This window comes from Pipra filicauda, unplaced genomic scaffold (genome assembly GCF_003945595.2).
Source record: "Pipra filicauda isolate LSUMZ 115617 unplaced genomic scaffold, ASM394559v2 scaffold111_size4109106_pilon, whole genome shotgun sequence".
NCBI classification, from domain to species: Eukaryota; Metazoa; Chordata; class Aves; order Passeriformes; family Pipridae; genus Pipra; species Pipra filicauda.
The window spans coordinates 1913054-1928828 of NW_024103563.1; the positions used below are offsets into that span (position 1 = coordinate 1913054).

The 15775-nt window shown below is 41.2% G+C and overlaps 1 protein-coding gene and 1 long non-coding RNA gene across 2 annotated transcripts in view; one reads left to right on the top strand and one right to left on the bottom strand.

Moving 5' to 3' along the window:
• Positions 1-1447: 1447 nt before the first annotated feature.
• Positions 1448-5217, bottom strand: LOC113993536. The gene is made up of 2 exons (XR_003542667.2): positions 2575-5217; positions 1448-1742 (listed from the first exon to the last, which is right to left on the bottom strand). It is a non-coding gene; the product is annotated as an uncharacterized LOC113993536 (long non-coding RNA).
• A 5586-nt stretch (positions 5218-10803) lies between these two features.
• Positions 10804-15775, top strand: part of SMARCAD1 (SWI/SNF-related, matrix-associated actin-dependent regulator of chromatin, subfamily a, containing DEAD/H box 1) — a 42539-nt gene continuing 37567 nt past the window's right edge. The window contains exons 1-2 of the mRNA XM_027731743.2: positions 10804-10983; positions 11209-11464. Of these exons, the coding sequence (XP_027587544.1) occupies positions 11266-11464 (199 nt within the window). The 5' untranslated portion in view covers positions 10804-10983; positions 11209-11265. The remainder of the gene's footprint in view (positions 10984-11208; positions 11465-15775) is intronic.

Here is a 15775-nt window from a genome sequence, read left to right on the forward strand (position 1 = left end):
TTGTGCTGATTCCCACAGTGAAAAAAGGACCTTTTTTAGGATCCAGGAACAAACCAGGGACAGCACTGTGTTTATATGGGGCCGTGGCCCTCAGTTGATACCTGCTGTATGGACTGCTATGTCAGCTTGATTTCCCACCTCTGGGGCCAGAGACACATTAGCTGGATGATCTCCATGCTACAGCTCTTGGCTTTGCTAGGATTGCGGGAGGAGAAGGAAAACTGCTGGTTTCCATGCTGGCCATGGTTGTCTGTCTGTCCGTCTTTTGAAGTTCATCACAAAGTGGGGTTGGCAGCTGGGATAAGAGAACTCCTGCCAGCCCCAGCCCTGAGCAGGCCAGTAAATATCTGACTTCAGCAACAGCTGCAGTTATGGTGAGGGGCTGTGAACTCTGCCTGCACAGCCATGGCCTGTTTTTCCTTTCATCCCTGCACTACAGAGGCAAAGACCATGGCAGGAAGAAGCAGCAGGTACCTAGAGGCAACAATATCTGTCTCCAGAAGCTGTAGTTTGGCTCATCATAGCTTGAGAACCAGTCCCTTATTCAACATTTACCTCTTCCCTCTTTTTGTCCTTACCTTAAAAGCAGGATCTGGGAATTCGGGAGTTTGTTACATCCCTAGTAGTCTAATTACAACCCACACTGTAAATAGGCTCAAACATCATTTTTTCTCATTTGACATATGTACATGTTGACCAAAGAAAACTGTAATGTATTAAAATCAACTGCATGGGCTTGTTCATGTGATATTTTTGTCTTACATGGTAAAAATTAATTAAAAGGCCAAATTAAGGACAGCTTCTATGAGGTCTGCATGACTTTTTGAGTTGTCCCCTGTTGTTCTTATTAAAATTGGACACAAGAAGACAGATTAAGGAACCAGGAAAAGCATACTAAGGAAAGAGAGAAAGAGAGAGAAACGGTAATTTTTAAAATGTAGTTGGAAGAGGCTGCAGGAGATCATCCAGTTCTTTCTCTGCCTAAAGGCAGGATCAACTATAACTATGTCAGCTTTGACAGATGTTTGCCTAACTGGTTCTTAAAAGTTTCTAATGATGACGAATTCATAACCTCACCAGATGTTATGCTCTCATGTTTAATTACCTCTATGGTTTGAAAGAATTTCTTAAGCCTAATGCAATCAGTACTTGTTCTGCTTTTCATGAAAATAGGGGACAGCTGTTTCTCTACCTCCTTGCTGTATCTTTACGTGTACTTGAAGACATGTTCTCCTTGGTATTCTTTATATTCAACACGTCCCATTTATTTAACCTTCCCTTAAAGGCCGTGATCTAGAGAAATGAGAATAAACAGAGGTCTTCTCTGAACTATCTCCAACCACAATAAAACAAGCTGTATGTTTCCAACTGTGTCCCAAACTGGACACAGTTTTCTTGCCTTAGGGAGCACTGGATATAACAATTCTACTCAAAGAAAAGAGCAGTCTTTGGGATGTACTGTTTTAATACAAACATACATGGCATTTCCAGTCTTCATAGTGGCATGTCCTGTTCTGCTTCTGCAGAAGAATGTTTATGCAGGCTATTTTCTGTCTGTCCTGTGTGGAATGGTGATTTTCGCTGTCGCATAACATGTAATTTTTTTCAAACATGTTCTTCAATTTGCAAGATCACTTTGAATTTTAATCTTAATTTCAATGCAAGATCTCCAGCGTGCTTACAGTCCTGTCTTTGTTTGGTGTCATCTTCAAGCTGGGCACATGCAGTTTGCATCCCCTGACCTGGATGGTAAATACAAGGATTGGACAAAAGCCATGGGAACACATCCCATATGATATATTCTTCTATGCTGACCACTCACTATTGGGCCATTAATCAGTTCTGGTGTTTAATATGGATTGTGTTTCTGCCATAGGATACCCCAAATTATTGATATGTCAGAAGGACACACTGCAAAAAGCCTTACTGAAGTCAATATATATAACGTTTGCTGTTTTCTCCATGTTCATAAACCTTCCTGCTCTGCTTCAAAACAAGTTAAATTGGTTTGACACTGGATTTTCACAAATCCATGCTGGTTGTTTCTCCCTAGGTGTGTGTGTGGGGCGAGCATGTGGGTGTACATTAAGTGATTACAATTTCTTGGCATTTTATTGGCATAATAAATCTCTCTCATTGAAAGTGTTTCAAGCTTCAGCTGGTTGTGTCACAGCCCTGAAAATTATCTTTCACCTTAAATACAAAATCTCACTACACAGATAGGACGGAAAATTGTCATCCTTCTCTCTCTCAAAAGTAGCTGGGGAAAAAGTAGGTGGATCAGGTTTTATAAATACAATTTGAAAAAAAAAAGTGTAAAAATGTTTGGTGCAAATATGTATCTGTTCATGTGTATTTATTTATGCAAGTCCCTGTGATATTGCTTTGATGAGTTAGAGGGACAGTTATATGAAATCTGGGCCAAAGAACTTTAATTTCCTGTTCATTTTTACTCTGTCAGTTTATGTACTACACAATGTCAAAAATGCAACGGTATAGGAGTTACGTTACAGCAGTGTAGCCTGATAGCAGTAAGCCAAAAAGTAAGCATGCAAGCACACACTGGAAATGTACCTGTTTCAATTGGCTCAGAAGGACAAAAATACCTTTTGGCATGCACTTTCAAGGTTATGCTCCTTGCAAAATGGTTCTCTGAAACAAAAAGTGATTTATCTGTGATTTGCAAATAATACGGGAGGTCTCAGCTGCAGGTGGCCAATCCAAGATCCTTGAGAATGATACCTGTTCATACACTTCTGACCCTGAGATCCCTTCAAAGTCCTGAGGACTGGCAAACTGATGTCTACAGGATTGCTATCACCTTTGAAACCCAGTTCTTACACTGACTAGATTGTTTCTAAAGCTTGTTATGGTTATTTCTTCAGTCATCAGCTATTGACCTTGAGCTGTTATTGATAGCCTTACCATACTAGTAGTTCTCCTTGTAATGACACACTCTGAATATGGTATAGATGGAAATTAAAAGGTATTTATAAACAATTGAAACTGCCTTGCTGAAGACCTGTATCTGACTAATAAACTCTGGGCATTTTTTACAATGTAACTTAGCAAATGAAGGTGGTATGTAGAAAAGTGTCTTCAAAAAGCCTTTGTAAGGGTCTCATTCTGGCTCCATTCTCGACTTTACAAAGAGCAACTTAAGCTCACTGCAGTAGCTTCCTGAGGTCATCTGGCGGAATCAAACCCTAAGCACATGCCTGGAGGGGGGGGTTAAGATATGTCAAGTTTCTAGCAAGCCAAGAGTTTAGAAACCATTATAGCAGGTTTTGTCAGCCAAAATAATATCTTAACATTAGAATAATCTTCAAAATGTAATCCAGTGTGCTTCCTGAACTGTGCTGTTATAAATTAATGGCAAAGCTAACTACTATACCATGTATTTCATTAGTTAATAACACCAGCAACTAGTTATAGGAATAAATACTTATGTCCCTTCTTTCATATATTTAGGAGTTCAGGCAAAAGTGATTTTGATGAAGCTGCATTTTTTCAAATGTATGTAACTCCTTAAGTATTAAAGAAACAGCAACTACTGCTCCCCTTTCTAGCATTTTCTGACCCAATGTAGATTCTAAGTGCTCAGAAGATGTATGATGCCACTAAATCAGGGGTATTGAGGGAAGACAAATTGGGCAGTAGATGATCATCCCTGACTATGCACTATCATGAATGTTTTAAATAATCTAAAGATAGTCTGCAGTCCTGTAGGGAACTCTGCATGAATGATCTGCTGTGGCAGCAGAATAAAATGTGAAACACCCTGATTGTTTCAATGAAACTGGTGTTCCAGCCTTAGGCAGATTTATCTACAATTCAGTGGGTGTTGTAAGGAACAGATCTGGGCAGAAGAAAGTCCTCTGGTATAAACCATAGATCTAAATGTGTTTCACGAAACTAAGCTTTCCACCAGGCAACCTACAAGGCTAGTTTGGACTAGCCTGCTTTCATTACTTGGAACAAGAGTAAATGTTAACTGTAATATCATAAGGTCCACACCTTTAAGAGGTATATTAAATGGAAGTGGTACCAATCTTTGTAGCTGCCACTCACAATAAAATTCCGACTCCAACAGGTATGGAAAGCAGTAAAGTTTTGGGGTTTTTTTTGCTTCCTCTGGACTGAATCCTTACTTAAGTAATAACACCAGTGCTGGTACTGCACATAGTTTAATTATTTTAAGGTCATGAATGGACTCTGAGGAAATATAAAGCACTTTATAAGTAAGATTCACATTTTTCTAAGGAAACGATTTATAAATGTTTCAATATTCTGATAAAATATATGCTTCCAAGATTTTATTTCATAAATAGAAAGTATTTCTTGGAAATAACTAGTGGATTTCTACTCTTTGTGCAGTCAGCAATAGATTGGGCATTATTCCTGTCGATCAGTACATTTAGCATGTGTCAGGAGTGATTCCTGCTCTGTGTAGGAAAGCTCAGAAGAATCATATTACATATGAAGAGCAAGATACAGAAACAATGAGGAAAGCCTATCCAAGTATGCAGGAGCATTAGTAGGTGACACCTGGTGAAAGAATAACTTCCCTGGTGTAGGCATGAGCTTGCTCTGTGTCCCTTCCAAGACCTTGCATACAAAGGCCAGAGGTGATGCCCAGGTGAGCTCGACAATGCAAATACTTGAGTTTGCACTCCTAACCTCAGTACATTACCATGATCCTGCAAGGCACTAAGTGCTAAGGCAAATTCTCAGCACCTAAACAGTCCAGAAGTGCCCTTCGGGCTTTTCCCCAAGAGTCAACATGGCATCTTCAAATGACTATAATTTACTACCATGTTGGAATTTTTTTTACTACTGTTACATTTACTTCTGTTTGGCTGCTGCAACATTTAACCCAGTTTCCTAAGAAGGACAAGCTTCCAATCAGGCAAATTCTCCTCTTGATCCCCACAAAAACTTCTGAAATGAACACTCACATTTCAACCAAATTTGAAAGACAAGCAGAAGTCCTTACAATAAGCAGAAATTCCTTGGAAGTGACACTCAGAGGCAACAAGGCAAAACTTTTCTGTTCCACAGTCGGTTGCTCAGAGAATACAGCACATGCTATGGGGAGGAAGCTTTCTTTGCTGGGTGAGGGTGTCATTCAGGACTTAAACAGGGAGAGAAAGGAGGAGCTGAACGGCAAAGACCACAATTAATAGGAAACCAAGCTTCATTAACTCTACTGTTACCAAACGGAGTTGTTTACCTTCTCACTGAGCAGTTACAAAGTTAAACAATGGCATACAAAGGATCAGGACTGCTTAAAATGCACATGAGCTTTTGCAGGAGGAGGGCAGTGCAGCTTGGAAGGGTGGCAAGTTGCGCATATCAGGCTTGAGCATGCTGCCATTTCAATCTCTGGAGAAATAACCACCATCTTTACTGGTGCAGAATCCATATAATCTATTATTAAGTACTGAATCATATTGCATATTTCTTCTGGAGCATCATGCTGGAAAACAATTAACCTCAAAATATTAAAAACCCCAGCAGAAGTATCATGGATGCATAGTTTCTAAAAAGCCACAGCCATTCGAGAGCTAGTCAGATTTTTTAATATGTTTAATGTCATTTCTGAGAGAGTATTTACCCAAATTAATGAAATGAGTAACGAGCACAGTGTCTGAAATTCTACACTCAAGTTTCTCTTGTTTCTTAATCAAATACACAGAAACACAAAAACAGCAACTAACTACTTCAGAGATGTAGAGAAAAGTAAACTGTGGATTTTTTTACAAGTAAGACAAAAGAATATATATTTTCCATAAGATTAATCTTGAAATAATAGCACTTGAAATAAACTATTTCAAATAACCTCAGATAAAAACCCAAAAGATACTGGGATAACACTTTCCTAGAAAACATGAACCGCAGTAGACACTTTTAAAGTATCCTCATACACACAAAAAAATGAGACTCACGTAAAGTAATACCAATACAAAATCAGTCATACTACAAAACCAGTCTCATCCTCTTGTTCTTCCCCAAAGGGTGTTCTTTTTTATTGTCTGCTGAATAGAAGAAGCTGACAATTCAATGAACAATAAAAAGGAATACCCCCTTGGGGAAAGGAGAAAAGAGGCAGCTCTGGGACAGTTCCGACCTGAGGCTTTACTCTGCAATCACTGTGCAGCTCACACAACAAAATAGTTTGGATATTTATATATTTAGGTATGGTGAGGTGGCTACAGCAACGTCATGTACTATGTACAACTCTCATTGCTTTTTCGGCTGCAGCTGAACTAGTTTCAACACTTAAATAGATGATTATTTATTAATAGTAATAATTATTATTATAGAGTAAAACCCCATCTGCATTTGACAACTTGTCTTGTTGCTCAGAATTTATAACAAAGCAGAAACACCTTCCCCCTATGCTGTACAGTATCTGCGTGCAAGCCCCAGCAGATGTTCTGTAAGGACCTATATATGTCACAGATTCTGTTGCTTTTATACCACAGTAAAACTTCAGTGTGTTCTCTTGTTGTAGTCAATGGAGACCTTCCCCTAATGCAAAGCAGCACCCCCGCGAATATTTCTTGAAGTGACAGGGCAAAAAAAGGGCATGAATCAAAGGCAAAAGAACAATAGTTGAAACAATAGAGACTTGTTAGGAATGGCTGCAGACACATTTTGCTTTGGCTCATTGTTTACTAATAAACAACAATTTTACTACTTCGTCACTACTTCACATAAAATGTGGCTTTTCTTACCCTGACATATTTTAACTCCTATTATCAAACTCTTAAAACTGAATTTACTTCTACTAAAGATAATGTAAATTCAATTTGCATCAATTTCTAAATGAGTAATTTCAAACTGATGTTGTTTGCTTTTGCTTCTCTCTGTGTTTGAGCCATTATTATATATCACTACTCTATAAACCTCCACAACGATCTCAGAAGTCCTACATACCATCTGGTATGCTCCTCTATCACTGGCATAGCAACAGAGCTGTAGCTTAAGTAAAAACAAGTCAAATTTAACAGGTCTAATGTTGCATGTAAAAGCAATTCTGTATATAAATAGATTCTTTTCAAATTTCTGCTACCATTCTTCCAAAAAGTCTCACAAATCAGCCTTCGAAACAATAGCAGACAGCAATCTGTCAGTTCTTCGGTAAGCAGGAGCTTAATGGTGTCATTAGCACCTCAAAAAAGATGTTTTGCCTGCCTTGCTTGCCAGGAATTCACGATAGCTTGTTAATAATACTAATATCTACCAATTACTTAGTCTTTTCAAGTTCAAAGCACTGTAAAAATAATCTGCTGCAGCACTTTCTAAATTCATGCTAATTCCTGTTAACACAATGCTTTTTAAATCTGACATATTCTAGAGTGTTGAATTTAACCCCCTTTATTTTCATTGTTTTCTTATCTTGAACTTGCTTTCTCTCCCAGGTTCTGGAATTCATGTCTCTTTTTCTTATTATTTTTCCCCCAACACTGGTGTTCCTGACTGCTTTGTTGAGTCGCAAATACAGACGGACCTGAGCATATGATCCCCTTTCTCCAGTTTCATCGTTCTTTTCTCAGCTTTTCTAATACTACTCTTTCAGCTTTGCAGCTTCACAGCCCATATTTTTCTACATTTATCATCGCTGTTTTGACTGTGTCCTCGAAGTCAGTCAAACAATGTGACTTGAATCTATCACATGTATAGTTTGTTATCCCCTCCTCATGGGAAAAAGCGGTCTAAGTCTTGTCAGTGTTCTTAAACTTCAGATGCTTATATGTGTTTCTGTAAGTTTGTGTGAGACAAGCACATTAGAGGTGCTAACAGCAGCAGAAATGCTTTGCAAAGAAGCTCACCAGCTTTGCAATGGTTATCAAGTCCCAGGAAGGAACTAAATCCAAGTGATAAAGTGAAAGGGTCCTCACGGTCCCTCATTTTTCCTCTTATAGGCCTCACCCAGCTTAACTTCTGATGTACGTACAAGGTGCTTTATTCCCATTTTGGGGGTAACTTGCCTTTTAAGTGGGTGGAATTTCAAGTTGGTAGTAATCTGAGCGTGTTCTGACAGGCAAAACCCTGTCCCATTTTCAGACTGACCTGCTGTTTGCATGAAAGCCCTTTTCATATGTTAACAGTGAGTCTAGCCCGGAAACTCCCTCCTCAGAGGATAGCCTCAGAGGATAACCTCAGATGATCTCTGAACTGCACTGTGCTGACACCAGCCAGTCTGCAAATCCACCTGCGCCTTGGCATCCACCTCTGCAGGGGAAATCTGTCTTCTCTTCCATTTACACATTCAGCTGCCACTTCTTTGAATTTGGGATTAGCACAATGCAGATTCCAACAACTTTCAACTCATCTGTTATGCAAATATTAGATTAATATTTGATTTGGAGGCAAGGCATCTTCACTGCAGATTGATTTGTCAAATGGTTCCTCCAAATCATTTTGCTCCTAAAAGCTTACCTACCTGCTCAGTACTGAGTTTTATTTTCTTGCTTTAGTGGAAACCCTGATTACAAACTCCTGAGGCTGGAGTAAGAGGAGACACTACTCAAATGTGCAAGATGGAAAAGCCTTTTGAAACCCATACCACTTCTCCCTGCCATTTGCCTGATGGAAAAGGCGGGAGAATTGGAATCAGGCACAAATGAGTTGAACTAGTTGCTTGTACTGGGTGAATGCCACCACCGAGCACCACAACGTGTTGTAAAATGCACAGTGCCAAAGAAAGCATCAACCAATGCCCATGAGAGTCACCTTCAGAAAATCAAACTTGATCATCAAAATCATCATCATGATTTAGTAGGAGGTAGCCAAGCCCTAGAGTTGCTAACTGCTGGTGATAGAAACTGATTTGGATACAAAGAAATTTCCAGGTAGAGGTAACATATGTATAGGTGGCATTTCTGGACGTACCTGGATCACCTCCAGCTTTCAGGATGAAGCCAGTTTGTCAGACAACACAGTGAGCCCTGCCTTCATGCAGCCTGGAAATAAGTTATGCTGACAGTAGCACACAACCTCGTACAGCACAGCCACGATCCTCACTCAGCAGTTTGGGTTGCTGAAATTTAAAAGGCAAATAACATCAACGGTAAAGGAGCTGTCTGTGAGCCCAGCACTACAGGGCTGGCACGATGGATGAGGAAGTGGCTTTTTTGGTTGTTTTTCTGTTAGCCAGTACAGTCACTGCAGAATGTTTTTAATAGCTGCTGCACCTGGCTCCCTGGTATAATACTTATTCATATCCGCCAGGCCTTGAAACACTTTTTTTCACAGGTGGCTAGTATTTGAAGGGCACATGTGTAAAGGTAGTTTTGGTACCTCTCTGCCACTTCAATATTTAAGGCCACCATTTCAGCCCTGGCAAGGTTCTCTGTGCAATGCCAGGTAACCTAAGGGCCCTTTGCCTGTGCAGACCTGGCTGCACGTGCCCTGGCATCACACGGCATGAACTGAAATCCAGACTGGCAGCAGGTCCTGACCCAAGACTTCAAAAGGAGATGTTTTTCCATCTGTCCTGCCAAAGGCGAACAATCCTGGAAGCATGTTGAGGAACCTAAGCTGAAAACTGCCCTAAATCCACACCTGGGGGACAGGATGCCATTCAGAGGGATCTGGACAAGCTCAAGAAGTGGGTCCATGGGACTCTCATGAGGTTCAACAAGACCAAATGCAATGTGCTTCACCAGGGTTAGGGGCAACCCCTGATATCAATACAGGCTGAGGGATGAACAGAATGAGAGCAGCCCTGCTGAGAAGGACTTGTGGGTGCTGGTGGATGAGAAGCTGGACATGATCCAGAAATGTGCATTTGGAGCCCAGAAAGCCAATTGTGTCTTGGGTTGTATCAAAAGCAGCATAGTCAGCAGGCCAAGGGAGGGGATCCTCCCCCTCTACTCTGCTCTGGTGAGACCCTACCTGAGTGCTGCAACCAGCTCTGGGGTACTCAGCACAGGAAAGACATTGACCTGTTGGAGCAAGTCCAGAGGAGGGACACCAAGCTGACTAGAGGGATGGAAGACCTCTCCTGTGAAAAAGTGCTGAGAGAACTGGGTTTGTTCAGCCTGCAGAAGAGAAGGCTTCAGGGTGACCTAATTGCAGCCTTCCAGTAGCTGAAGGGAGCTACAAGAAAATGGAGAGGGACTATACAAGGGCTTGTAGTGACAGGACAAGAGGGAACCGCTTCAAACTGAAAGAGAGTAGTTTTAAATTAGATGTTAGGAAACAATTCTTTACTGTCAGGCTGTGACGCACTGTGACGCACTGGCACAGGTTGCCCTGAGAAGCTGTGGATGCCCCATCCTTCGAAATGTTCAAGGCCAGGCTGGATGGGGCTCTGAGAAACCTGGTCTAGTGGAAGGTGTCCTGCCCACGGCAGAGGGGTTGGAAATACATGATCTTTTAAGGTCCCTTCCAACCCAAAACATCTTATTATTCTATGATCCTGTGTTTTGGGGCTCCAGATCTTTTATAATGGTTTATTCACGGTACCCCACCCAAAGTTTTGAATTTCGGAGTGGGACGGCAGGGTGTGAATACAGAACGGTGTGCTATTAAAAGGGCACTCGTGCGGTGCCGGGGGCTGGAAGGTACAAATCCGCTTTGTCACGGTCGCAGCGGCGAAGCCCCGTGAGGCTGCGGGAAACCCAAATCCCCAAACGACGCCGGCTCCCGCCCCCACCCCTGAGGGCAGCGGCTCGCGCCGCTCTCGAGGGAAAGCGCGCGAAGGCGCACGCGCCCGCGCGCCCCGTCCGCGCGAGGCGATTGGCGGGGTCGGAGCGGTGACGTCATCGCCGCGCGCCGGCATGCCCGCGCCCCGCTGTTGAGGGGAGCGCGCAGTGTTCCAGCCCGGCCCGCGCTGCCGGCCTTCCCGCACTCCCGCCCTTCCCACACTCCCGCCGGCCGGGCAACACCTGCCCCGGGGACGGCCGGGCCTCCGCCGCCCGCCGCCTCTACCTCCCAGCGCTCCGCCGAGTCGGCCGCGGTGCGCGACAGGTGCGTGCAGGGCCCGTCCGCGGTGCCCGGGCTCCGCGAGGGGAGGAGGGAGGGCGGTGGGGGGTGGCTGGGTGGGTGGGCAGATGCCTCCCCGCTGCCTGACAGCGCCGAGGGCCTCGCGTTTCGGTGGGAGGGCCGGATCCTCCGGCCGGTCCCCTTACCGGCTTTTTCCTGCTGCGTGTCTGATGGGCCCTGCCGACTCTCTCTTTCTGGGTTTTCCCACAGAGGCTGCCCGGCCGAGCCCGTCTCCTCTTCTGCGGACTGGAGGGGTAGGTTAAGAATATGAGTCTCTACAATCTGGACCGATTTCGCTTTGAGAAGAGGAAGGACGCGGATCGGGAGTCGCTGTCCCCTCCAGCAGCCCCAGGGGAGGCATCTGATGCTGCTGTCGCGGGTGGTGCCGCTGGAGGGGAGGAGGATGAAGCTACAGATGACAGCAACAGGCCAGATACCCCGGCTTCGGATGCGACAGAGATAACTGGTGAGTTAGGTGTTTTGCATGCAGCATCAGAGCAGTGTCAATACTTAATTCTTAGAAATAAAATAATTGTCTTTTGTTTTGGTTTTTGTCTTTTTTTTTTCTTTTCTCTTTACCTGTTTTACAGATGTGTTTTTCTGTGCACAACAATTTCCACCAAAATATATTCATTTGTAAAAATGTTTGCTCTAGTTGAACCTGTGCATTTACAGGCAAGTCTTCTGAAATTACTTTTTTTTTAAGTGAGTAAGTAACATTCAAATTAAATGTTGAAGTTATGTTGTGTTTTCCTATATATTAACTTTCTTTACTGATACTTATTTTACACTGAAATCTCAGGGTTTTCAAGGAAAAAAGGTAGCTTTTAGTTGTTTGATAAGTGCAACACTGTAGACTTAACTTTTTCAGTAGAGCCCTTGGCTAAGGTGATATGGAATATCACAGAAGAAACCGAAAATACAAAAAAACAGGGTTTTTTTCAACTGGGCCTGGTTTTGTAAAGGACTGAGAAAGCTGCTACTGATTCTCACAAGCTGTGTGTGTTAATAGTTTCATAGTGTGTTCGTCCTCTTTTTGGGCAGAAGCTTGGGGTCTTCATGGAAATGTGAAAAACTTGCTTGTTTAGTTTATTTGTTTCCTTTGGCTTGTACAGTAGAGGTGTGCTGATCCCATTTGGATTCCTAATAAACAACTGAAATGGTTGCTGACTGCATAATCACATTGTTGCTGAAGGAGTAAGACTGGAAAAACAGACATTGCTGCTGATTATTCGATACATCTCGGACAGTCTATATAACTTCTGATACGGTGGTCAAGTGCAAGTTTTATTGAAGAGAGCAGACAGACTCTGACTGTGCATTTACTCAGAAATGGAACAATATCCCTTGATGTTGTTTAACTACATTTGTTTTGCACAGGACTTCCTCTTGGTGGAAAGCAGTTTATCATAATACATAATTATCTATGTGATCACAGAGAGCCTTTCACATGCAAGGAGACGTTGCTCTTGTAAAGCTGAGCCAAGTCAGAATTATAGTAGATGGATATTTACCCTTCCATTAGTTTTGGTTTTGTGCACATTGGTTGTTTTCAGTTGACTGGAGTGCTCTCATGTTTACATTAGTAAATATCAATCGGTGTTTTATGTTTAAAAAAAATACATGTAAAACCTCTAAGTCTTGGCTTGAGAGTTGTCAGTCTGAAGTTGAGTTGCCTGTCCACTAGCAAAAGAATCTTTGGTGACAGGAAGAACTTAACAGAAAAAGCAAGCAACTGTTAGTTCTGGCTTCTGCATGTGTGTGCTTTGTAATGGTTATATGGAAAAATGGGCACTCTGAGGAAGTGCTCTTTGGAACAGGTGTTGTCTTCCTGTTTGTGATAAATCACTGTCTTGTGCTGTTTAGGAGTTACTGAGTGCGGGGACCATTCTTGACCTGTGAGTGTAGTTGTGAAGTAAGGGATGGTGCTGCTTGTTTTGTGGCTTGTCTTAGTGGCTTATTTTATTTTAATATTATATTTCTTCCTTTAATATGCCTGTGGACTTTGTCAGTGTAAGCACGTAGCTAGACCACAACTGCCAACAAACTCTGGAGCTTGCTGTTTTTCAAAATACTGGTGTCCCTTGGCTTAGATTCAACAGGAGTGGAAGAGAAGGGATGCAATATCCAATTTATTAGTTAAGATACCAGATAATGAAGGATAAAGGGCAGCCTAAAAGATGAACTGTAGTGTAAGGCTGACTAGTTGTGAGGGAAACTCGTGGGAGATGGTGGTGGCTGACAGTAAAATACAGTAGAGTACAAGTGCAGGCAAAGTTACAGTAAGCGTCCTACTGAAGTGAGAGTCCATGGATGCAGATGCTGGAACCAGGGTACTAATTAGCATTTAAAATAGAGATGTAAGTAGTAGTGCTTTGCATTTAGAAATACTTCATCTTCCACAGCTACTGAGTGTTTAAAGAAGATGGAATGGTTGAGTGACTTTTTTCCCCCACTTATTATCACATCATTGTTATGTAACCTATTTAAAAGAATTAAGAACTGTTTTGAAAATCAAATCACACTTTCTCCATCTACAGAAGTTAACCAAAAATAAAATACTCAAATTTTGTCTGCAGGCTGTGAGGTGCATGTGAGAGGATAAGCAATTAACTGTGTCAATTTCTTACTGAAAGATGGCAATTGTCACAAATGTCAGCTTATGAGTTAACACACAAGTAACTACTGTACAAGAAACTGGGGAAACAAGGTCTTGAGAGTGTTATAGGTAAATAAACCAAATCAAAATATAGCAGCAATTTTTATTATAAGATTTATATAAAGTGCAAATAAGCAAATCAGCTCGCTGTGCAGCCTGGAGAGACCCCTGCTCTTCCAACGGCCGCAAGCTCAATAGAGACAAACAGTAACTTTTATACTTTTTCAACTCCCCTCCCATAGTCACTTGTTAGCTCTTCATTGGGCTTGAGTTCGCTGGCTTCATTCTGGTTGGTTCTGTTGTAGGCCCATTTTAATTGCCAGGTACTTCCCATCAGTAGTTTTAATTAGCTCTGATGTCCTTGGAGGTGGGTATGGGAATGGTATCCAGATGTTCTTTTTGGCTCTTCTTTATCATCCCAAATCTTTGTTTGCGAAGCCTAGCCATGAGAATTATCATCTTTGTCTTTGACCCCCTGATCCTTGTTCTCTTCTTCCCTTTTTTAATGAGTACACTTAGACAATATTTTTAGAAAAACAGGATATAGTATGCGTGCTCAGCAAAGCAGAATACTTTATCTTGCCAACTAGGGAACTGCCAGTTGCAGGATAGTCAACTTATAATAGTAACACAGCAGTTAACTATTCTGCAGCTTACAACTCCCAAGTCCCAACAAAGCATTAGCTGTAATATATGAAAAGTACAATATATATTTTGACGAGTAAATTTTACCATTGCTTACTCATTACAAGAGTGTCCTTTATTTCACTTACACGAACAAAAAACTATTAAATAGCTGAGGACTTTTGGTTTTGTCCTATTTCTTTTGGTATCATGTAATCCTATTGTGTATATAAAAAGAATTTTAAAATCAGAGTTTTTCCTTCAGGAGCACAAATAGTTCAATATAATTTCCTAGAGATTTCTTTAGATTTCTGTTTTGTCAAGTGCCTTGAAATATGCATCTAACAAAGAGATATGGTTGTCTTAATTTCATTCATCTTCGAAAAAAATAGGTGATGTCTGTTGTGTCTTAAAACACCGTTATCTTTTTAACTACTTTTTTTAGTTTTGTTTTCGAGAACAAACTGATATTGGTAGGTTATTCTGTACCCCAGGTATGTCTACATGTAATGCCTGTTGTTGGTTTGTATTGAACATACACACCTTACGCTTTAATAACCAGTTTGTGGCACGGTGGCCAGAAGAACTGGTCATCTTTGTACTCTTGTGTGTATTCAAAATAGCACAGGCTTGCAGTGACTTTGCAGCCAAGTTGTAGGCAATAATTATGAACACCACGTAACTGAGTGGTAGAAACCAGCTATGGGGACAGTTATCAAATCATATCTGAAAGACATCTGTAAAGAGCTGGAAAAATGCATTGGAGTGGCTTACTAGAATTTTCTATAAAATTAGTATTACTCAATAGTTTGGTTGATCTTAGTCTGTTAAGAAAACAGTGAAGCATCTTCTTAATTTTCGTTCATGTTTTTAATTATGCAAATAGTCTGGTGTACTATAATAATGAAATTATTCCAATTGTAGAAATATAGAACAGAACTCTATTAGAACTATACAAATTAGAATAATTACTGTCATTATTTTCAAAATGAGATTTGTATTCAAATCTTGAAAAGCACGCTTACAAAGCTTCAACAATGAATTGAAATAAAAGTTGTAGATTAAATTAAACTACAGTATATATTCCTGTTATTGATGGTTGACTTTGTTGATATCCTCTCCATGCTGTTTGAATATGCAGTCCCAAATGACTGCACTTTGAGGTTATAATGCTGAGAGTTCACTTGCACTGGGACTGCACTTTTTTGTTCTCATCTGTAGTCATTTCTTTCATGGTCTGAGGAAGCGCTGTCTTTTTCACAGAGTATAATTCTACTTAAAATATTTCTGGAAAAAAGTGATGACTGCAGTACCTAGTGAACGTTTCTGAGGATTCGTGGGAAGATATGTTGAAGTAATAATTTTTAAAGGGCAGGTTCAAGAAGCCCCTTAAAGTAACACTGCTATTTAGGATTATTTTAGCCTATAAAAAAGGCTTTCTTTTGAAAATGGAGTATTTTTTAGCTTGTAAACTTGAGCAGCATATGCTTGATA